At 38.5% G+C, this 25,401-nt stretch overlaps 1 protein-coding gene across 2 annotated transcripts in view; it reads left to right on the top strand.

Annotated features, from left to right (window-relative positions):
• The window catches only part of LOC131045894 (uncharacterized), a 101,833-nt gene that overhangs the window by 19,526 nt on the left and 56,906 nt on the right, over window positions 1-25,401 (top strand). For both annotated transcript variants that reach the window (XM_057979558.2, XM_057979559.2), the window contains exons 2-4: window positions 22,087-22,647; window positions 22,784-23,965; window positions 24,054-24,381. In XM_057979558.2, coding sequence (XP_057835541.2) covers window positions 22,087-22,647; window positions 22,784-23,965; window positions 24,054-24,381 — 2,071 coding nt within the window. The remainder of the gene's footprint in view (window positions 1-22,086; window positions 22,648-22,783; window positions 23,966-24,053; window positions 24,382-25,401) is intronic.

The following is a 25,401-nucleotide window of genomic DNA, read 5'->3' as shown; positions in this document are numbered from 1 at the left end:
GCTCTGGACCCTTTGGAAGGGTCAGGAGCGAAATCCTAGTTTTTGCTCAATTCCTTCAACTTTATTGATCACTAGCAACTCAAAGTCATTCCTAAGGACATATCCAATCCTATCTCATCCTGACCCACACTTGACTTGGCACAAAACTAGGAGAAAAGAGTGGTTTTGTGGAATTTCGCTCTGGACCCTTTGGAAGGGTCAGGAGCAAAATTCCTACTCTAGGCTTGACTCTTCATCTCTTCAGCTCCAATCTTCTCTGGAAGGCAAAAATACATCACTCTCCACCCAAGGAACAAGGTTTGTAGCCTAAGCAAGGGAGCAAATGAGGTTTATAATGAATTTCGCTCTGGACCCTTTGTAAGGGTCAGGAGCGAATTTCATCCTTTAGGCAAAATCTTCATCTTCCAATGCTTTCAACCACCTCTCAAGGAAAGAACACATCAATCCCCCTTCCAACATTCTTTAGAAACCAACACTTGGCCAAAACTAGGAAGGAAATGAGAGTTATGGGGATTTTCGCTCTGGACCCTTTGGAAGGGTCAGGAGCGAATCCTCATTCTTGGTTGATTTTCCACTTCATTTATCCAATTCTCTCTCAAACTTGATCAATTTCAAGGTCCTTTCATCATAATCAAGGCAATCCACCATCAAACTAGCTCCAGACAAGGCTAACCTAGGGCCTAAGGCAAAAAAGAAGGTCAAATGGAAGATTTTGCTCTGGACCCTTTGGAAGGGTCATGAGCGAAATTCTCCTTCCAGGGTGATTTCCATCATTTCATCGCCTCAAATCTCCTCTCCAAGGCAAATATGCATCCAAGTCTTCCAAACCATGCCTTAGAAGTTCCAAACTTGGTCAAGTTAAAGAGCAAAATAGAGGAAATATGAATTTCGCTCTGGACCCTTTGGAAGGGTCAGGAGCGAAATCCATGTCTTAGGTCAAAATCTTCGGTCCTCAATGCTTTCAATCACTTCCTGAGGCAAGAACATATCAATCTACCCCCACCATGTCCAAGGAACAAGGATGTTAGCCCAAACAATGGAGAAAATAGTGTCTAGGGAGAATTTCGCTCTGGACCCTTTGGAAGGGTCAGGAGCGAAATTCACATTTAGGCTCAAATCTTGACTTCATTTCTCACATTTCTTCATCCAAACAAGTGTTTTGCCCTCAATAATTCTTGAGAATGAGTTAGTTCTAAGTTTGGGTCAAGTAGAATGTCTTATGGAGAATTTTGTTCTGGACCCTTTGGAAGGGTCAGGAGCGAAATTGAAATTCGCTTTGGACCCTTTGGAAGGGTCAGGAGCGAAATTTGACATTTTGGTCTCTCCGTCAGGATTCATATATGGAATATAACATTTAAGTATAAGAAAATGTCACTTATACTTTAAGTTATAATCCATATATATTGTCAGGATGTTTGAGAGTGGTTTTGGACCTCCAGGAGTTATAATGCAAAATCTAGTTTTTGGAGGATTCTTCAATTTTTCAGACTTAGTCAAATTTCAGGATCAGGATGACATTCCAGACTTAGCCAAATTTCAGGACATTTGAAGATCAGGATGACATTCCAGACTTCATCACTCACCAATTGGACCTAACTCAGATCTACAAAGATGATATTCACTCACCAAGCTTCATTGACCTCCTCAAACTCAAGCAAGACACAATTAGCAACAAGAGCAAAACCTTGTCCTAAGGAAGACTTTCAAAGAGGACCCTAACCTGGAGCATCCACTAACTCACCTTTAGCTAAAACAAAGCCTGCCCTATTAGTGATCCCTCTGGCAACACTCAGCATGCAAAGTCTAATAGACAAAACTCTAAAAGACCTATAAACAAACCCTAGAAAGCAAAAAGTAGGGGTCCCCATTTGCAATGGGGTGATGTGTGAATACGTCACAGCAGAACCATATCAGAGGGTGGAGATAAGGACTTTCACCTCAAGTATCTCTCAAAGAGAAATGTACAGACGATCGCTAATGTTGAGCCTCCCTCTCAATTAGAGCTTCATTTTTCCATATCTCCAAGCTTGTCTCGAAGGTTTGCATCACCCTTGGTGAACCCCAAGCCCACCAAGTATCCATCCATTCATGGATATCACATGGAACTCTATCTCATGAATCATAGATTCCTCTAACTGCTCCCTCTGAAGCTCAAATTCTAACATCAACCTCCTGACCTCTTTGTCTAAGGCTGCCTCTAATGGATTGTTAGACTCCCTCTTTTGAAGAAGTGGCCCCAGCTACCAACTCAGTCTCATGGTAGCAATTTATTGAGTTCTTCCTTTCTTGAATGCAATCTCTTTTGCTTCTTTCTCTTCTGTTGTTTATTTGTAGGTATCGCATGTCCAAGAACAGCATATGTCTCCTATCTATCTATTCAAAGAGTATCATATACGACAAATCCTTCACACGTATACACAGTCTTCTCTCACCGATTAATCTCCATCAAAAGAAGCCATCTTAGAGAATATGAAATGATCAAGTCATAATTGTTTCACAATTCCCATAGAGCACAGCAATCACCAATCTCTGATCTCATTATTTGCTTCAGGTTCATATTTTTATTATATTCTAAAAAGCACGTACTCACTCCTCTTAATCAGAAATCTCTTTCCTTGTCATCGATTTTTGGTTCATATATATTATATTCTGAATAAGGCACATATCACCACGTATTCCACACTTCTTAATATTTTCTTCTGAATTCATATTCAATATATATATTTTATTAAGATCAAGAAGGCACATCTCTTGAACAAGAGACATCTCTATGTAATAGTCACCATCCTCCAAATCGTGTCTTCCTTATTAGTAACATATACTTTGCTTCTTTACATGACTAATTAGTTATTGGGCTCCCAAACAATTTATTGTTTGATTAATTTGATTATGATCACACCACTTAACACACTTATTGTGTGTACAAACAAATAATCTTTAAGCATCTCTCCATTGATAATGATCGCTTAATACAAAGTGACCATATTCTCTTATGACTTGCTGCTACCTTTATGTGTAATTGCTACATAGTGATTGCCCCATTCCATTCTAAGCGCTGTCATTAAAACACCTTTTCATTAATATGAATCGCTTCTTCACAATTTTAATTCTTTATGAAATCACATGAAGTCGTCTTATCATTATCACCGTCTTTTTCTACAAATCTACGGTACTTCCTTAAATTGTTTATTGTTGTAAACATGAATCTCATTGGAAATTTTATTCCCGACGATACAAATCTTTCAAGACATGAATATATTTTTTTGTTTATGAAAAGATTACTGAACAATTTGCTTCCACTTATTCAAAGCTTTATCTACTGGCATAAACATCCCATTCGAATACACACATTAAAGATAGTTCACGGCCTTATGGGGCTACCTGAAGAAGCGATTTCCATGCCTCTGTATCCCTCTATGGTAGTTTGAGACCATTCTTCTTTGCAAGGATGATAGTTGGGACAACTCCCAAACTCTTTCAATCTTCTTCCCAGGATATTTCGTCACCAATGAATCACGCATTGGTAATAATCATCATATTAAAAATAACTCATGCTCTGTGTTAACAGGCCCGATTTATGTATTGATATTTTGTATAAACCACCTGTTGATGTGTGTTTTATGCACATAACATTTTAGAATAAAATACCAAAGTAATTTACCCTCTCTTGAACAAAATCACCTCAGATGCTAAGGGTAAGATCAACTAAAATGATTCCACGGTTTGTACATGTTAGGTCTTGACGAGTGGGTAACTCAATGGTCGATGTGAATTATTGTGTTCACTTGGGGACTTACGCAAATGTTAGGATTATCTTCTTTGATCATGAAATATGCGGAATAGGTGTGCTGACAACTTAGGATTCAACAATGTAGCTTTGGACTTAATTCTTACTAAAAAAGGGCAAAAGGAATAGGGTTCACGAAATCTATGCTAGGCCTAGGAATGTAGGAAATGATGAACAAATCTAGTGGAATCAAACTAGGCAAGACCTCACAAACAGGTATTGACACAAGCTTATTGCAATCATCTAAGGTATACTCAAGGATTTTCAGACTATTACCATCAAACGTTGACACCATCCAAGTTGACGCTTGTCAAGGGGCGCATAATAGTTGAAGTTAAGCTTACTCAAATATCCAGTCGACCACATAAGGCGCACTTACCAGCGGCAAGAGGCTAGTGGTATGGATTAAGGATTCCACACAAATATATTCAACAAATCTTTCACTCAATCTAACAAACATGAAAATAAATTCTAATCTAAAATTCTAATTTAACTTGGAGGAATTGAGAACCATGAATGCAAAGACAACGTTTGAAGAGCAAAATCACCTACAATTGAACAATGATTTAGATTCAAATAGATGCAGCATATACCAACAATTCTGCAAAAACTCTTTCTTACAAACGAGAGACAAGGAGGTATATATAGTCTCTCTTACAAAATGGATGGCGAAGATTGATACAAGATCAACGACCAAGATCATGCCAACAAAATCTTAGAATTGCCCTAATTAGGGTTTACATAAAAAATGGTGCCACCAACATATGGCCCAATAAAAAGATCATCAAATAGGGAATCTTCTAGAAGATTCCACCCCGCATCTCTCTCTCTCTCCTAGCATACTCCAAGAATCTAGCCAGTATAGAATCTAACTGCTCCATGGAAATGCTAGGTAAGGTATCTTGCTGCAAATCAATCACGTCCAGTGAATCCGATCAAGCGTCCAAAGTGTTCTCCCAATCTGGCATGAGCTTTTGCGAACTATGAACATGAATCAACAAAGAGACCAAATCATTTATCTGACTCTTCTTCAAAGAGTCCAACTGACAAAAATACATAAGTTTCATCTTGTCTCTTAATTTGGCTGTGTAAACCACTAGCATCACTAACATCAACACCCAATAATTCCTCAATTGAGGCAAGGACCTTCATTTGAATGTCCTGAATCAATCCTTCCATCTCCATACAACTCAACTGGGCGTTCTCATAAGTTGATCTCTTCACGACCAATGAACAATACCAACCATGGAAATCGTAACTGTCTCCACTATGCACAATGCTCTCGCTGATCAAAGTGGAGTTAGGAATCTTCTTCAAACCTTTGAGGCGTGGAATAGTCTTCTTCTGAATAGGTCGGAATTCTCCCCAAACTCCCTTCAAATACTAGATTCGAAATACGAGCCCTGTTGTCCTATCATATGCCTGGACAAATTGAGTAAGGAAATCATTCGCTTGTTTTCTTGCACTCTCAATCCACTTTTCCACCTCCAAGAGTGTATTTCTCGGTGCCTCATAGTGTGAATGTAGTCCATGATCAACTGCAATAGGGGAAATAAGGGTGGGATTCTCACGCCTTATCCCCGCAATATACTCTCTAAGTCTAATACTCTCTTCTTCGTACTTCTCCTTCTCTTCTATTTCTCTATCTAAACTTGCGCTGATCGCCTTAAGGTTATCACCAACCTCTTGAAACTCTTGCTCTCTTAATGTACGACCAAGGGCAACTAAAGTAATCTGGAAATCTATAGGAGTAGCAATGTCCACCGTCACACCTCCAATAGGAACAACCTATGCAATCAGCATTCCTGGCTCATCTCTAGCTATGTGCGACAAAATCTCAGCTCTCTTGGGTTCTTTATCCTTATTGCTCCTAGCGAGGTAATCATCAATGTTATCAATAGGTTGTACCTCTATCATTTTCTTACTCTTTTCCATACTTCTCATTAGCCAATCAGGAATAGCAGCCATCTCCATACCATCATCGAGACACATATCTCTATCAAGTCCTCTCAATGCCGAGATAACATCATCATCATCATTAGGATTACTCTTGGTCAAATCATATATCTCATTTCCCAAACTAACTTTCAAAAGGACAGTAGGGGATCCTTGCTGATCATCATTCTCATTTGGTTGAGCAGATTTCGCTGTGGCATGTAACTCTTGAATATTATCTGGTAGTATCACTGTTTTGGAACATTGCTGGGTTTCCTTATCCTGTTTTGTTATTTCAATTTCCTTAATTGATGAGTCACTGAGAGGTGGTGAAGGAATGATAGTCTTTTGTTTCTTCTTCTTCACCTTCTCAATCTTCTTCCCTCTGGCTTTGACTCCTTCTGGCGTGTTTTTCCTTCTCTTGGGAGCTTGACTCTCTTCGTCTACATGAATCTTGATATCACTGATAGTCCTCTGATCATCATTGGAAGTGGACTCTTCCGGCTTCATCTTTTCATAAGTGAAGGAAGCACCCATATCCACTAACTTATTCATCTGAATATCTACCCATGTACGGGAGAAACTCAAGACCTCTCTCATCAATACATTCAGATCTATCTCCTCTGGCCAATTAGGCAATAAGATTGCCTTCTTCATTTCATTCTCATACTGTGGATGCGTATGATCCTTGTCATCTAACACCTGATCAGGAATGAAGAAAAGTCCACACTTCCTTATGAAATCCACTGACATTCTGGACCACATTCGTCTCTTCACTGCTTGCTCGTCCATCAAGTTGGCCCAATAGTTTTCTATGTCTACCTTGTGGATGAACTTCTCTCCCTTGATCCTTCCAACTTTCTTGTCGGGATCAAATCTTTCTCTTTTCTTGAAGGTTGCAAATCGATAGAATGCAAGCTCCTCACTTGTAGTGCTGGCGGCTAAGGGAGACTGACAAATCTCCAATGTCTTCCCAACTGAAATAGGGAATGTCATGCCTGTCCTATGCTTCTCTCTTTGAATGGAATCAAACTTTAGAAGCTGTCTCACCACTTCTAACAAGATCATTATGTCGAAAGGATACCTAGGAAGCCTGTAGGGTTCGGATTGAAACCCATGAATCCTAAGGTACGTGAAAGTGAGAAACTGAATATACCACGATCCATATTTCTCAATTAGCTCTGTTGCCTCCTTGGACAATATTATGTGGATTCCGCCTTGCAGCATCCGGGTGATGTACATGGTGAATACATCATTCACTCTCGTATAGTCTTCAATTCTATACATGTTCAGCTGGGGTAAGCACTCATGACCCCTGAATTGTCCTTGCCCATTCCTGACTTCACCTCTGCATATCAATCCTTTGTATGAAACAAACCGTGCAAGCAGGTATACCAAGCAGGAAGTCATGGCGAATGACTTGGACCGCTCTACATTCTTCAGCTGAAAGTCGAGATTGTCACTTACGATTCTAGACCAATTTATTAATGTCCCTCTAAGACAACCTTGGATGAAGTAGAACATCCCCATCGAATGTTGCACCTTGCAGCGTCCCCATCACTCTGTTAAGCAGGAATACTAAGTCACTATATTCCTCTTTGAAGTCTATACACATGAGTGTCTTGGGAGCCTTGGAATGATGAAGCCTAGGCTCGATCATCCACTCTTTGTTTATCATACTCTTACATGGATCCATCTTCTTCGTGTACCGCTCTTCATATTCATCCTTAGTTGCATCCTTCATATCTGCTCCGCGTGGAATTCCAAACACCTCAACAATCGCATCCTCAACAAGGTAGGCAATGACAACGCCCTTAGGAGTCTTGATCATTCGCGAGCGAGGATCATCACATCGTGCAAACTCTAGGATAAGCTCACTACATTGTATGGACTGTGGAAATCTAGCGGCTTGAAAAATACCACTCTTCATAATGTTTACATATGCTGGGGAAGGAATCTGATTTCCGACTCCGAACATCCGCTGCCGCATCAGGTTCAATCCGTAATCTCCTTCCATCCGGATGACATCTTGGATTTTGGATACAATCTAGTCTCCAGTATCTTCCGTTGTTCTCTTCTTTCCTTAAATCCGGACTTCGACATCGCACTTGTACGAAGCTTGAAGGTAGAACTTAGGAAAAATACAATATTCTTAATAGAATTCCTGACTTCCTAATGATTTAGGCTAATTAGAGCATGAAGTCAGAAAAAATAGTCCACACTCTAGGTAGATCTTAACAATTTAAACACAAAATGTGACAAGACTAGGGTATGAAACCCTCATGAAATCAACACCTCCTTATACTTAGAAATTTCGTGCAAAGGACTATACCGGATTAAGAGTGACTAGGGAAAGGTGTAAAAGGTTGTGTTTTCACAAAAAATTATGTCTGAAGACACCTTCCATAGTCAACAATGGAGGTCACAAATCTGAAGACAACTTTCAACTAAATGAATTAACCTCTCAAAACATGTTGCAATCCTTAAAAAATATGCACAAACTTGATAAAAATCAGTCTTGATGATGAAAATAATCAATCTTGGGAACATAGGTATGGCTGGTAAAAGATACATTTCTGAGGAAAAACGACCAATAACATAGTTGCAGACCTGAGACAGCCTTCCAATGGTCTGAAAATGATCCCAAAGTGCCTCCAAAATGTCTCCAAATACAAATTGCTAAAGTTGCAGTTGGCTGGGCAACAAAAGTTAAGTCTGAAAAATGAAGGTACAGCCAACAATGGAGGTCAAAACCGGAAGCAATGGAGTTAACACTCAGATCTGAGGCAAATGACAGCAAGTAGGGAACAATGGCGGTATCAAGCATGCAAGGAATCCACCAAAATATGCCCCAAACATTTGCCAAATAAAAATTGAACTTTCCCAGCTATGGCGCCATCCTCCACAAATCTGAAAATGATCTTCAATGTACACCAATCTGCCAACAATGGAGGTCTGAGAACAGCAAGCAACGATGGCGGTATCAAGAAAAATCGTCGAAGTTCGCCAATACCAAAATCGCTACCCTTCACCAAAATCGCCAAATACACCAAAAATGGTGGATATCACCAATATCGTGGCATGGGGGGGGTCTTGATGCCAGCAAAACCAGTTTGAATCAGTAGCAAAAATGGCAGCCACAAGGAAAATCGCCAACTTAGAGGTAGGAGCTCTCTAAAATGATCAAAGTTGCTAAAATAGAAAAATCGCTAACTCCCCCAAAAAATCAAAAATCTGAAACTATGGAGTCAATAAGTTTAATGGCAGCAATGGAGTGGATTGTCCAGCTAGCTGCAATGGAGGAAGGAATAAGTCTTCAATCTAACACTTCACTTCAACACTTGCTCCAAAATCACCAACTTTGAAGAAAATTGCCCTTGCATGGAATACAACTGGCAAACTTAATAATAAAATAATGTTGGACTCCTCTTTTTAAACTTACTTTCATCACCAAATTTCACCACACAAGCAATGTGAGATAAAACACTTGTTCTTATACTTGCTTGGGTGAAACTAATTTTCTTCTAGATGGTTGAAAACACTAAATGCTCATTTCAAATCATTTATTAATTGCTTTCATCTTTTAAATAATCGTTGCCTTTTATTAAAAACATTAAAATGAGGCTCATTTATTAAAACATTTCAATTTAAATAAAAAATGGGCCAAGGAAAATCGATCCTAGCAAGGATTAAAAAATCCTCACAAAATCACTTTTAAAAAACGCCAAATATCCCCTTAGGGGAAAATTGATCCTAGTCTGGATGAAAATCCGGACTCAAAATTTATCAAATGTGCACAAAATGGGGCTAGGGGAAAATTGATAGGAGTGTGGAATGAAAACTTCCACTTAAATTAAGTCATCACCCAAAAATACCCCTCTGGTGGAAAAACGATCTCAGTCTGGATGAAAATCCGGACTCAAAACCATAAAATGCATTTTCAGTGGAAAACACTATGAGTCTAGATGAAAATCCAGACAAAAATCCTCAAAAACTTGTCCCAAAGACTTGGTGGAAAATCGACCCAGGTGTGAAATGAATGCAAACATCATCAGCAACCTATCCATACCTCCCCAGTGGAAAATTGTGGGTAGTCAGGATAAATCCTGACTTTTAGCCAAATTTTAATGCTTCCAGGGGAAAAATGACCCTAGTATGGATTCACAGTGGTGGAAAAATGGAGCAAGTATGGATTTCAGGGGAAATCCATGTCCAGATTGGATTCTGAGAGGGGAAAACCATGGGTAGTCAAGAATATGAGGGGAAAAACACCTCTAGTGTGGAATTTTGACCTTTTAACACTTAAAATATGGATTTTACTCCGCAAAATGATGATTTTTCCACTCAGAATCACTTAGAAACTCTGAAACTTAATAAAACTCAACTAGACTTAGGCAAATTCATCAGAAATTGGAGCGTAACACAAGGAAAACTACCGCGATAAATTGCGAAATCGACCTGAATAATTCTCTAGGAACGAGAAAACAACTCCAAAAGGTCTGAAAACACCTTAGCACTTGAGATCACCGACGAGGACATTTAAAAACACATTAACGCTCCAAAAGGGTCTACACTTAAACAAAACTAGGATCATTTAGAAATCTCAATTTTCACACGCTTGATCCTATAACTTCAAAACCCTAAACAACACTAGGCATGATCAAAACTCCGAGACTCGGGCACGGGAAACACAAAATTGCTCACTTAGCAGCCAAAACCCTAACCTAACAACGCAAAAAGCAAGAAAAGAGGGGGTCTCCGTTAGCAATGGGGCGATGTGTGAAAAGGTCACAACACCACCCCAGGCTGTGTATTATCTGTGGTTGGTGATGTATATTTTCCTCAATTCGTAAATATGGTAATGAAAAGGAAGCACACACCCTGAATAATCTCAAATGGCTAAGAAGAACTCACGACATGATGAGAGAATTGTGCCACATAGGAATTCCTTCTGATAGCTTATTTTATCTTAGTTTGTCTTATCTAAATAAACTAATATCATCTCAAAGCAGGAAACATGGAACCTTACACTACATGAGCCTGGAGAAGACAAGAAAGTTCAAATCAATTATATTTGGGAAATATTGTTCAATGACTGCCATGACCAAAGAGTAAACTCTTCTTTCAAGTTTGTTTGTATGTGCCTCCCTTTGAAATCACTTGTCTTATTAGATTTTGACTGCCATGACTTCAAAAGAATACGAATCGCCCGATACCATGAAGACCACACGCCAGTAATGTGTATTATTTTTATATAGCCTCGATATAGTTCATCGACTCTCCTTTCACACACGACTTCCACAAGGGCAATACGATTATATAAATGCCAACCAATCTTCATACAATAAAATAAGCATTCCACTCCTAAGATAATTCCCATGCATAATATTGAAGAAATATTTTCCTTAAAACGATTTCCAGTGAGATTAATATTGCTCAGCTCTGGCCAACTTGACGCCAAACTCATGAAATCCATCATGTTTTAAAAATAAAACTTAATATTGATTTATCAGCAATAAAATATTTGTTTCCCACTTCCTAGCAATAACAACTTATTTTGAAGATTACCAGTGGAATAAACCTTCAATTGAAAGCTTGATCTATATCTCTTGAAAGTACTCTTATTTTGTAAATTTGTCTTCAATGGAGACTTTAAAAATTATGCAAATCTTCCAATTGTTCCACACCAACTGAGAAGCCTACTTGACCCCTCCCAGACCATCTAGGGTAGATCAATCTCACTAACAAAAATGGTGACTTGAGAATTTTTGTCCCGAGCCTGTAAATCTGAGAAACCCAGAAATATTAATGTCAGAAAATATAAGCCATTCTATTGTTTTCATTATCACAATCGCACCATCTTGATCACTTAACAAATGTTCATGAGCACTAAGTTAGTATGAAATTGCTGCCATCTCAACTGTCTTTAATAATCTTTGATGTCAAACCTTCTGGATATATTCTTATTTCCAAGGATGCTGACTTCTGCTTACACAAATCTGATAAGGTTTTGTCTTAAACCCGCTCTGATACCATGTTAAAGTACCAGTTTTAGCCTGTAAATTTTTTTATTTTATTATTATTATCTTCAGTACTCAATGAGATCACACATCTCATAATATATATGCAAGAGGTGCCCTTTCACCAAGGGACACCATACTTTATTATTAAATAATTAAATATTAATGATTGTATATTAATATAATATTAATATTATTATATTATTAATAATTATAACTATAATTATATTATCACAATTAATAATATAATTATATTATCTCACAACTAATAATATAATAATTATATTAATCAGTATAATTATTATCAATATAATCACAAGCTCTGTGTTATTTATGTAGGCCTGTGGATTCCGACTACAGCTACAATAAAATCAACATCTTGGCCATTAATTGTGAATCAATTTGGGCCATTTATTTGTAAAGGGAGCACTATAGAAGGCTTCTCTCTCTCATTTGTAAAAGGTTGATAGTTTAGAAATAGTGAATAGCATATTAATAGTTGATAGATCAATAGTTCAAAAATAGTTTAGTAGTAGATAGCAGCTAGAGTAGAATAGGAGGAGAAGACATAAATTGTTGTGAAATTTGTAAATAAACATTGAAGCTATATGGTGGAATGTGTTGTTTCTTCTCCAATTGCATGGTTTCTTGTTGGATCTTCATGTTAGATAATGTTGATTAAAAACGAAAGGAATTGTACATGATTAATGGTGAAATTCTTATATCCATACCACTAGCGATTTGCTGATTGTAAGTTTGCCTTGTGTGGTCAACTAGAATTCTTAGTGAGATTAACCTCAATTGCTATCCACACTTTGATATGCATTGCCTTGATGGTGTCTTTGTTGTTGTTAGTAATTTGAATATCACGTGCCTACCTTAGGAGATCGCACTAGCTTTGTAGAGTTGTTCGTTGATGGCGAAGCGAAGCTTAGTTGAATTTCATCCAATCATTCATTGTCTTTTGCATTCTTAGGAGCAGTGTAGTCTTCCTAAATCCATCTCTTTTGCTCTTTTTATTCTCCAAGCAAGTAGTTAGAATCTAAGTTCCAACAATTCAAGCATTCAAGTATTCAAACGTAAGGCCCCTTGGAGTAACATCAATCACAACGACCAACTGTGCTTATCCACAAGTCGTGATCCGACTGTAGAAACCTTGGAGTTGTCTCATTTGATCGCGAAGCATAGCATTTGAGAGACTTTATTCAAGAGAGGATAAGATACCTTGGTATTTTATTCTGTGTTTGAAGTGTCTAAAAAACACATCAACAAACACCATATATGCTGTTTGAATAGGTAGAACAACAACCAAATAAAACATATAGATCTAAAACACAACCTGTGCAAATAGCAATCAATTACTTGACATCAATGGCAAATATTCCAACAAGTGGGAATTCAATCTAACTGGCAAGAGGTTTTCTTGTCTTATGCCCTAACGAAGGTAGGAATCCTAAAGATTAGGTAATAGTATAATTATCCTTTTAGGGGAAAACTTATTAAAAGAATTTCCCTTATGTTATATCTACGGTGAATCGATCTCTATGACAGGATCAAATAAATATTTGGATAAAACGAATATATAATTATAATACTAATTTAATTAGCTAGGTCAATTGAGTCAATATACATTACTAAATTAAACTAATAATGACTAGTAGTTTAATTTAAAATAATAACTTTCACTATTACAAACCATAATAATAATCCCATTTTTATTGATGTGGTATTTTTAACTTATTTTGCTTAAATTAAATATTATTGGTTACCCCAAGAATAAGTGAATATTGTTTATTAGGGATTTAACTTATAAATTTAAAGTTTTGTTAAACTAATTAATTAACCTAAGCTAAAATTTCAGTCATTCAATTACAAGTCATTGTGCCAAGGACTAATGAAGAGAGGTAGAATACTAGAAAAGCCTGTGGATCACTTGTAACCATTAATTCTCATAAGCATGATGTAGGTAAAACTAATCTTCTCAAAGAGTTCAGATGTCATTCAAAGCATAACACATTGAGGTTATAGTCATAAGGGTCTAGCTTACTTCTAGTCCATGAAAGCTTTCAACTATGTTATTGGGTCCCTTTGGACTACCCGCCACCCCCCTCAATGCACATGTATAAGTCTAGTTTAGGGCCATCCATAAGTCTGGTTCTCCTCTAGGTTTGCCTAGGGTCTTGATTGTGCATCTCGGGTTCCTTGTGGATCCTTTCCCCTAGACCCCCACGAGGGTGCTGCCCCTCATCCCCATTGGGGTGTCCACTTCCAATCGCACACTAGTTATTGGATCTCTCGTCACATATGAAACATGATTACAATGAGGGGGTGATGAGAGATTGAAATCCAACTGTTGAGTGTGTTGACTTAAACATTGTTGTTGCACAACTTGCCAAAAATCAATTTGGATGAGGCAGCTTGTGCATATGATATGGCTAGTGGAAGTGACATTTGTTGTTGGGTAATTATGTTATATTGTAATTAGAATGTTACGTGTGTTAAGGGTTGGTGGTTACGTGACGGTTGTCGACAGTTGGCACTGAACAACCTGTACCAACACCTATATATATGTACTTGGTTTCCTATTTCAGTGTGTAGATATTGTCGAATTAAGTTATGTTTGATTGCACTGGCATTTGGCCTTAATGAATACAGACATACGAGTTCTTCTATTTACTTGCATTGCTGTATAATGTCACATTTCCTACATTTCTGTACTGTTATGCATTGTTGAACACACACACCCCTCGGGGGAAAACATCTGGCATCGTTTCTAAATTAAACTTGGAATGACGGGAACATACTACATGGCACGACGATGATGGGGCAACCAGTGAGTGGGGACAAGTAGCAATCCCGAGGAAGAGCTGATGGAGTTGTTTGAAGGAGAGGGAGCACTGACAAGGGATTTCACTTGCATCCTACAGGCATCCATCGAAACTTATGTATAGAGTGAGGCCACGACTGAGGACGTCCTTGAGAGCGCAGTGTGGAGTGCCCTTGGCGTAAGTCCGGCTGTAAACCGATTGATGAACAACTTGCTTAGCTTGTTGGCACAGGCGTTCCTTGCTCTCCAAACTCATTGGGAAGAAACCTACCGCGAGACCTGTCGACAACAAATTTTGCAACAATTGGAAGAAAGGAGTCGACGAGAGGAGAAACGTAATGAGAGCCGTTGACGAACCTTCAACCCCATGGCAAGAAGGAATTGATGCCTGTGATGCTGAATAAGGATAGAAACCGTGTGCCGAAGGGGCAGGAAGAAGATGTGCATGAGGTAGCTGCAAGCACGTTGAGGTTAGAACAACAAGCAGAACGTCAGCGACGACTGAAGAAACTTGCTAAAGAAAGCGCAGCTGGCAATGATGGCTCAGGTGCTGAGGGCCAAGTTTCTGTACTAATAGAAACCACTTGGAAGCGGTTGGGGGACCTTTCCCTGACATTGGAAGAGACTGGTGATGGGAGTATGGTAGAGCCGTACATGCCATACAGAGGTGCCGAGACTAGAAGGGAAGAGGAGACAGAGACCGAGAACAGAGAGGCGGAGGATACCGGTGCAACCGAAGGTGTCGGGAGGACACAAGGTCACGATAGTAGAAGAAATATGTTCGGTTCAGGCTCATCACACCCTGGTAGTCAGAGCAACTTGGTGGGACCCAACATACCAAATCTCGGCGGAGTATCTTTTGGAGGACCAGTGTTTGGAGGAGTTCCTGGAGGGTCGAATTAGAGTTCCGGAGGGCAGATTGGGCCGCCGCCAAGGAGCGTGATGGTGAATTAGAAAAAATTGCCTAGTTCAATGGAGACAGGAAAGAAGACTCGGTACGACATTGCCGTACGTGTGAAACAATCTGGTAGGCCAATGGCATGACCAACAGGGTTGAATGGGTGGTGCAATTCCCTGCCACCCTACAAGGGGTAGCTATCAATTGGTACTCCGATGCTGATAAAACAAAGCTGGCAACTTGGGATGAATTACATAAAGCCTTCGAAATAGAGTTTCGACTTCTTAGAAACGACAATGAAATCGTGGTGGAAATCCTGAGTACCAAACAAGGGAAAAGCGAGACCGTTTGAGTGTATAGTTGGCGCTTGAAGGAATTCCTAGGAAAAATGGACAACTAGCCCAGTGATGGATTAAAGAAAAGGTGGTTTGTGGAGGGTTTGAAATCGTCCCTCGGGAGGAAAATGAAAATTGTACCACCCACCTCCTACAAAGATGCCTATAACCGGGCAATGGACTTGGAAAGTGAAGGCAAGACATCCGGGAAGAAGAAAGACAAATCCTCTGGGGAGGACTCCTCCGAGGGAAGTAGCAGCGACGAGGGGTCGAGCAAGAAGCTGCAAGCCCTCCAAAAGGATATGCATCGCATGATGAAGGAATTCAAAAGTATGAAGAGAAGCACCAGCAAGAACGAGGAAGTGTGGTGCGCGGAGTGTACGCAGGAAGGTCATACAAAAGGCTCTTGTCCTAAAAAGGCCGTCTGTGACATTTGCCAAGTGTTGGGACACTCCACCAAAGAATGTCCCTACAACATGAAGACACGAGGGAATCAGGTGCTCTTCACCCAGGAGCAACCGTCACCCTCCGCTACAACGGGCACATCCCAGCCTCAAGCCAATACCACGGCATCATCTGGCGGTTACAAAGGTAACCAAAGGGGAGGAAGAGGCAACAATAATAATAACAATAGCCAGAGTCGAATGCAGTATGATACCAAAGGACGACCGATGATTTAGTGTCGGGCCTACAACCAGTGGGGATATTTTGCGCGGGATTGCCAGAAAGAGGAAACATCGAAGAACTTGTGTAGATGGTGTGGTCCTAGAGATCACGACGACACAAATTGCCCCAAGCCAGGGGTTAATCTTCTCAATATTGAGAAAACTGGTGGTAAAGAAGTACGGGCAATCACCCGTGCTCAGGCCAAGAAGGCCACTTATCCCGACCCCCGTACGGAGGAGAGATTACGGGAGGCAAAGGCCGAGATTGAGCGGGAGATGACGACGGAATGGCGAAAGAATGTAGAAGTGGTGAGTACCTCATCCCGTACTAAAGCAAAAAAGAACATTATTGGGCAAGTCTTGCAGATGGAGGTGCCGATAAGGGTGAAGGACCTTATGATCCAAGGGGTTCTAGATCTACTTTCATGCTCACAACCGACTGTCTTCACTCCACCCCAAGGATACCAACCTAACTTGATGACCCTCGAGCTACTTGAGAAACTTTATTCCTTCAATGCAAAGATTAATAGAAAAGACTCCAAAGACAATCTAGAAAGCAAAAAGTGGGGGGTCCCCATTTGCCATGGGACGATGTGTGAATACCTCACAACAATAACTTGCTGCCTTTTCTTTTTCAAAGAAAAGATAATGACTTTGGTCTTGCTAGTGTTTACTTGCATCCCAACCTCTTGTGAAAAGAACTCCAGAGCTTTCAAATATTCTCTCAAACCTTGGGTAGATTTAGCAATAAGAATAAGGTCATCTGCATACAAAAGTAGTTTCACCATGTAACCTGCCAGTTTGATACCTTCTCCATTGGTATTGTTTAACCACTCTTCAAGTTTATCAATATATAAACCAAACAATGTAGGGGATAGAGGACACCCCTATTTGACTCCAATGTCACTACCAAAGCATTCAGACATGCCTTCCTCAGTTCTGATTTTGGCTCTAACCTGCTCATAGAGCTTGTGAGCAGCTGCCCTATACTCCTTTGGGACCTCCAATTCTTCCATTCTGTACCATAAGAAACTTATTTAAAAGATCAATTCCAAGCATTACACAAGCCACCCTTAAGGGTTTCATAGCTCACATTAGCCTAATGTTGTCACACACTAAGAAATATAATGAAATCGAGCAACATAAGTCAGCCAACTCTAAAGCAAGGCTTGCTCCTCATAACTGCCATCACGATCCATTGTAATCCGAGGAAAACTCTACTATTCTAGGAACAAATATATCACAACTATGGACATGGAGCAGCCTAGATTTATCTTTATCTAGATTTATCTAGACAAAGGAAGCAGTAAATGCATCAAACGAAATGCCTACCAAGCTGAAAATGCATTTACATAACATGAAATACCACTGCCATGTGTTCTCTTTCAATGTCTATAACTAGAAAGAAAATGAAACTAAGCTAGAGAACTCTGGAATAGGTGAATTGCAAGCTCTTCCTAGCCAGTGCCAACCAATGAAGGACTCACTGCTTGCCACCTGGCCACTCCAAAGTAGTTACATGTAATATCCCCACAATTTTTTTTGATTTTGTCACAAAGTTACATTCAACACAACACTTGTTATGGTTAGGAAATGAAAACCAAATGCTGCTGAAAGTAACCCTCCACTTTCTGATCCCCGAGAGGCCAATCTAGGAGGGTGAGAGCATACAGTGTCGAGGGGATCGTTAGATGCCAATAACTGAAAATGATTACAGTCTTCGAGCGGCAAGCCAACCCCTTTCGCTTATACAGCGGGATAATGAAAACAATGCAACCACTTGGCGGTAAACCAGCCAAGGACAAGCTAAAGAACTGAAGAATGCAATCACTCAACCACTTGTTCAACGGGAGGACTAGAAATGAAATTCAAATCAACTCGACCGCTTATGCAGTGGGAGGACATTATTACAATATCCAAAATATAGGCGGCAAGCCAGCCTCTTCCACTTATGCAGTGGGAACAAGATGAGCAATTACAATGATAAAGAGCTGATTGTACTACTAATTAGCACTACAATGTTCATCACAAAATTCAGAATTTAAGTAATGATGCTAATCTAAGCAGGCAACCAGGCCAACCTCTTCCACTTAGATAGTGGGATAGCTAAAAACCAAGAAATTGCTGTTAGTACTACTAACCAGCATCACATTGAATAGAGAAGTGGAAACCAAGTGCTGATTAAGGACTTATAACTGCATCGAACACTCCAACAACTCTAGCAACCCAACCAATCACACTCACCCAAAATACACTGCAAACTAACAACTTAGAATTCTGAAAAAACCATCCACACATAGGGAAAGTCGCAGACCAGCAAGCTAAAAAACCACCAAATTACTCGTATCTTTCTCTATACTCATCGGAAATCCCCCAAACTAGATGCAAATGAAAGATACAAAGAAGGGGATAAGGATAAAATGGATAAACAGTAACTAACAATGCCCCAAACCCAAGACACACAACCCAAAGCATCTCTAGCATAGGGCGTACCAAAGCATAAGTTCGATTTGCAAAATAAAATTCAATACACCATGAAAACCAATGCAAACTTACAGGAAGAATCGCCAAAGGCAGAGAAGATGAATAAGCAAATACCCAAAACGAACAGACACACTCACAGGGAGCTATGAGCGAAAATACGCTTCAGCCACACTAAATCAGCAATCTGAAAACTCACTAACAGCACTCTAGAAATCATAACACCACAAACCTTCATCTTTGTTGAGCTCAATCTGGTCGTCTGGATGAGAAACAGTCACAGGTCAGCTAGGCGCTATCTCTCAAGCACGAAATTGAGGAACTAGGAGGTATGCATCCCTCGAAGTCAGAGTCTGACAGCACTTCAACAACACTTTGTTATCATAACAATAATGAATACCAAAATGAGAGCCCAAGGTTCTTATTTATAACTTTTTCCTCAAGTCGAGCTTCTTTTCCCTCCAATATGGGATTAAACAACCACATTCCAATTTCCTTTATTTGCATTTCATTTCATTTCTCCAAAATCGCCCATTACTTGGTGGCAAATACACTTTATAAAAAAATATATTGATAAAGTGTATTATGGCGTTTAAAGAATAAAGTGAATTATATCATAAAATTGTCTTATTTTTCCTCCTAACATGTCCATCTTGCCTTAACAGTAATTCACTTATAAAATATTTTCCTCAACCAAAAATCACCCACATATAATTAAGGAAATGACTTAGATATCAATATAACTTAAGCAATCCCCTTTAAATAAATCGTCCAACCTTGGCGCCTGACTTAGGAGAATTAATAAAATCTTTTGAATAAAATATGCTTTCCCCTTTCCTAAGTCGACCATCAAATAATTTAAATATTAACCTTAGAATGGAGTATTAATATTTAAATAAATCATTTTAAAATCAAGACTGATTAGAACCAAATGAGCCGGAAACTGAAGTGCTGAAAACCATCAAGTTGAACTAGGTTGGAGCTCTACACTGAACTGCTAAAAATAGCACTGCCTGAAATGACACTTACTAAAAATAGTAAGTTTGAAAACAACTCCATAAAGATTGCTCTTCGAACCTTGTGCATGAGCTCAGAAAACCTAGAAAAACCCAGAAACCTTGACGGTTGTCACCAACTTACTAAAAATAGTAAGTTCTGAAAACTTCCCGGAACTGAATGCATGTCATACCCTTGCGAAGCTCTCAAAAAACCCAGAAGGAATCCACAAGCTGAATTGTAGAATTCTGACTAGTCAATCATCAAACAGCTCACACAGACCTCCACAAAAGTTGGAAACCCTAATTCTGCATTTGACTGGCCTACGGGCATCCAAGGATAGGCTAACAGTCAATGGATGGCATAGTGCTAAAAATGGGGACATTACATTACATCACCATACGGGTAAATAAGAACAGAATACAGATCTAATCTAGCATCTATCTCATCATCAAGAAAAAATTCCATTTGATGAAATTAGAAGGGGACATGGTTTAGGGCATTGTGGCAATATTTTTCCTAAGGAGATTGCCACAAACCACCTAATAGTTATGGAAAGCAATGCACTTCCATGGACTCAAGGATCTATTTTTCCAGCTTGAAATAGCATCTATAAAGAGGTTTATAAAACCTTCAGTTTCCTCTGTGTGGGTGAAATTTCTATTCCCTAAATCTTCTATTAAAATCTACCTTGTCATCTCATGCCTTAAGTTAAAAGAAAGTAGATAGTACGCACTACCTAGCTAACAAAATGGCTTCACTGGTTATTCCTAACAAGATTTAAGAAAGGTGACAGGAAGGTGATCAATTTCTCCCTACATATGACACTGGTTGATAAAGAAGTCATTAGGACTGCTGTTCAAAGGAATTTGAACTGCAGGAACATGTGTTGAGACTCAAGCCAATGATTGGCTACTAGAAAAAGATTCGATATCTTTAACTCTCTCACTTTGTCTCAATAGGTTGCTTTTTCTTTGTTATACTCCTTCATCCATTCTGTGAAACACAACCAGTTGGCAGCAAGTAGAGGATTAAGTTTATGTGCATTCCAACTTGTGCCTCACTCATAGACATAGTACAAGGAAGAGGCAACGAAGTTGTGGGATGTAGATGCAGAGAAAACTGACTTGAATTTGTTGCCCCACAATCTTCACTTATTTGTAGAGTCCGGTATTCAGCACTTTCACTGTGAATGGCAGAGGGGTTGCATGTGGTTGCTCTTATCTAATGATGATGTTGGTCTTATGACTCTCATGAAGCTGATTATTAATTGCATTATTCTAATATTGAATGAATATTTGTTATGACATTCAGGTTTTGACAAATTGATGTCAAATTAGTATATCTTATTTGAAATTTGTAGTATTTATGTTATTTTGGTTTAGCATATGCATATTGTGTGGTATTCTGAACTTAAATTCTTTTTTTAAGGCTGCAGTTTGCAAATATGTATATATTTATGATTTTCATAATTTTTTTTATGGATGTGTACAGCTCCATAAAACAGTTCTGCCATACCAGCAGCTTAGGTTTTATTACAGATGCTTCTGGATTAGATTGTGTAAAATTTTTTGCAACGACGTTTCGGATCACACTCTGTGATCCATCATCAGGATGATAAAGAGAGCTAAAGGAGAAAAATGATGGATCATGGAGTGATCCGAAACTTCATTGCAAAAAATTTTACACAATAATCCAGAAGCATCTGTGATTCTGTAATAATTTACTATGGATTGTGGAAACTTGATATCATCAACTTAGGTTTTACTTTTGTTGTTTTTCTTATAGGTTATTATCATCATCCTTAGTTTCTACCAACAGCACTAGTGCTGGTATTTTCCCAAATAATATTATGCTTGATGACCAAAAAACAATGGAACTTGTGTACTTGTGTGACAGACAATCTTCCTAGTTGGGTTCGATCGAATTAATGTTTTCTTGAATTTACTGTTTTCATCTACATGAAATGGTAATCCATCAGAGATTAGCTTTCATATAAATGAATTTTCATTTACAAATTTTAGTAATTAATTAGCTTTCATATAAATGAATTTTCATTTACAAATTTTAGTAATTACTATGTTGGATTGAAAAAAAAACAGGCTTTTCAATGGTTTATGAGACAATTTCTTGCCTTTTCAGGTGAAACATGTTCCGATGCAATTTAACTCTACAGTAGAATACCTTGGCTCATTTGTTTCACCTCTGATAGAAGAAATGCGAGCACAACTACAGCAGAGTCTGGAATCTATTTCTAAAGCGCAACATACAAGAATAACATTTCATGAAAAGACACGCCTATCAGAAGGTGAGGTAGATGAATATAATATCCATATTGAAAGGGAAAATGATACAGGAGGAGTCAAGAAGGATGAACAAAAATTGAAGTGGAAACCAAAGGACATTCTTGTGCTATCAACAAAATTATCTAAGACTCCGAATAACTTCCATGATGAGTGTTTGTTAGCTTTAGTTCATAGAAGCGAGACAGATACAAGTCCGAATAAATTGAAAGTGAAGATGTATGTGCCAAATGGACATCCCTTTACATCAAAAAATCACAAAAAAAAACCTATTTACTTTGCTACTTATCTCAATAGTATCATACCATGTTGGAGAATCTGGAATGCTTTACATTATTATTTGGAAGATAGGAAAACAAATTTGGTCTTGCTCCATCAAGCAATTTCCTTTAATACAGAGGTATGTGCTGGAATTATCGCAAGCTATATGCATGCAGCAATATTTTTGTTTGGTCTTGGTTTATGAAAATTAGAGGTACATTGCTTGCAGACAAGCAGGAAAATTTGTTCTAACCTGACTTTGATGGAATTTGTAGGATTGCAATGAGGCGAATGCAGAAGTGAAAGAAGATAGTTTAGAGAAATTCAGAAGCAAGCACTTCATGCCTCGTAGCTTGAATGATTCTCAAGTATCTGCTTTAATGCAAGCAGTTAATGCTGTTGAATCTGATTTTTCTTCTTATATAAAATTGATCCAGGGTCCCCCAGGAACAGGAAAGACCTCAATGCTGATCTCACTTCTTTCCATCTTAGGCCATAAGAAGTTCAGAGTACTTGTATGTGCACCCACTAATGCAGCAGTATCAGAAATTGCAATTAGGTTTATCAAAATAGTTACAAGTCCATCTGGAGTCTGTCCTGATAAAGATAATTTTCCTTGTGTGATGACTTTGAGTGACCTCGTACTGGTAGGGAACGAGGACAGATTTGAAGAAGGCGGCAATTTTGGAGATATTTTCCTTAAATATCGAGTTGATCGTTTATCCAAATGTTTCCTGCGAATGACAGGATGGCAGTACAGGGTGACATCTCTTCTTGGTTTTCTTGAATCAGCTATTTCCCAATATGAAGTTTTTCAAGAAACACCTCAAGAAACAGACATTGGTTTTTCAAAGTACACCAGACAGAGACTGAAAAACTTAACTCCAGAATTTTGTGAGGTTGCAAGAACATTATTAAATGATTTACCAGGGGTGTTATCAGGAAAACAGGAATTGAAATGTTTGATCAATGTTGTTGAATCTTTTGTAAATTTTATTGAGAAATATAATGTCAAAGAAAGAATCCTTAGAGAATGCTTTTGCAGTGACAGCAAATGCCTGGAAGAGGCAGCAGGGTTAACAAGTACATTTAATGAGAATATGCTTAAAAATAAGAAAATTTTAAAGGTTGTTCTTTGTTTTAAGAGAAGTGAGTGTATCAGACTTCTGAAAGGGCATTTATCCAGCAGAACGGATATTGCCTGCATGGCCCGAAAAAGCTTCTCGAGTGAGGAAATAGAGCAAATCTGCCTGTCGCGTGCAAAATTGGTATTTTCAACAGTTTCATCTTCTGCAAAAAGGTGCATGAATTTGACTGCATCATTTGATTGCCTGATTATTGATGAGGCAGCCCAGCTTACAGAGGCGGAGTCAACTGTTGCATTACAAATCAGAGGTTTGAGACATGCAGTCCTTATAGGAGACCCATATCAGTTGCCTGCAACAGTTATTAGCCAGGTTTGTTTCTATTAGGTTACACTGTTGCTTTTTCATTTTAGTTTGTCATAATTATAAATTTAATTCCATTTCATGCCTGGTTTGTCAGATATCCCAGAAAGCAGGTTATGGTAGAAGTCTCTTTGAAAGATTACAACAAATTGGACACCCAGTCCATATTCTAAATACACAGTATCGCATGCATCCATCGATAAGTCAATTCCCAAATACGGAGTTCTATGGAAATTGTATCATGGATGGTCCCAATGTTAAAATGGAAGCAGAAGACAATGCATATATTAAGTCTAAAATGTATGGAACATATGCTTTTATTAATATAACAGATGCAAGAGAAGAGGAAGATGATTTTGGTAAGAGCAAGCGGAATATTGTTGAGGCTGCTGTTGTCTTGCATATACTCTCTAAACTGTTTAAAGGTAATGTTTACTTTCTGCCGGAGCAATAAGCTTACCAATATGACAACAGAATTATTTATCAAGTTCAAACGGTAGATGTTGGTTGCTATTGATTTTCTTCATTTATAAATATTTTGTGTTGGTTAATGATAATCTTCTCTTATTTAGAGATGTTTTCTAAAATATAAAATTTGTTCAAACCTTTGCTTTTGTTATTTGCTTAAATTGAGTGTTGAAAGTTATTTCTTAATGTGTTAAGGCTGTTGACATAGGTAAGGAAAATCAGAAGGAATGGCATTATACAAACTTGTAAAATCCTATCTTTTAGTTAGAAAAATGGAACAAATTGTGATTCTATAAAATTTGAAGCAAGTTTGTGTTGATAATACTATTTATTGCCAATAAGTATCATTTCATGTTTATTTTTTGCCTAAAAAATTGTACTTACTAATCATATCTTTGACTGACATCATGTAAAAGCAAGTAGGTGCTCTGTTTATTATGCATATTTTAAATGTTAAGATTTATGTCTATTCTAGTTTGTTAAACTGAACTCCTTTTCAGTTGTTAGAATATATAATATTTATGTTCAATTGGTGGACGGGAATGGTAGTCAAGCAGGTAGTTTGTTGTTGGTACTTGATATAAATATGTATGATTGAAACGGTGTTAGGATTAATATATATTAGATGCATATCTTCTATCTGGAACTCAAGGACGTCAATTGGGTTTGTGTTGATTTGTGTGTTCTAGAGGTTCTAGGAGAATGGGTTTTCTCCCATTCCTAAATTCAATACTTTATTGGTGATGAAGCTTTGAGAACCTTGTAGCTTTCATTTCCGAAAGGGGATGTTCATGTGGTTCCAATTTGTCACCCCTCTTTAGTTTGTCTAGTAGAGACATGTGAGTTAGCCTATTATGGGGATCTCGTAGGCTGGCAATGGTGGATAGAGACTCACACAGGGTATTCAATATCCGGAGTTGGTGTTTTAGGTAGTTTGTGGGCCGTTGGGAGTAGTTCCTTGATTTTAGGGAGATTCC

Source organism: Cryptomeria japonica, chromosome 7, assembly GCF_030272615.1.
Source record: "Cryptomeria japonica chromosome 7, Sugi_1.0, whole genome shotgun sequence".
NCBI classification, from domain to species: domain Eukaryota; kingdom Viridiplantae; phylum Streptophyta; class Pinopsida; order Cupressales; family Cupressaceae; genus Cryptomeria; species Cryptomeria japonica.
This window is presented reverse-complemented; position numbering and strand designations above follow the sequence as displayed.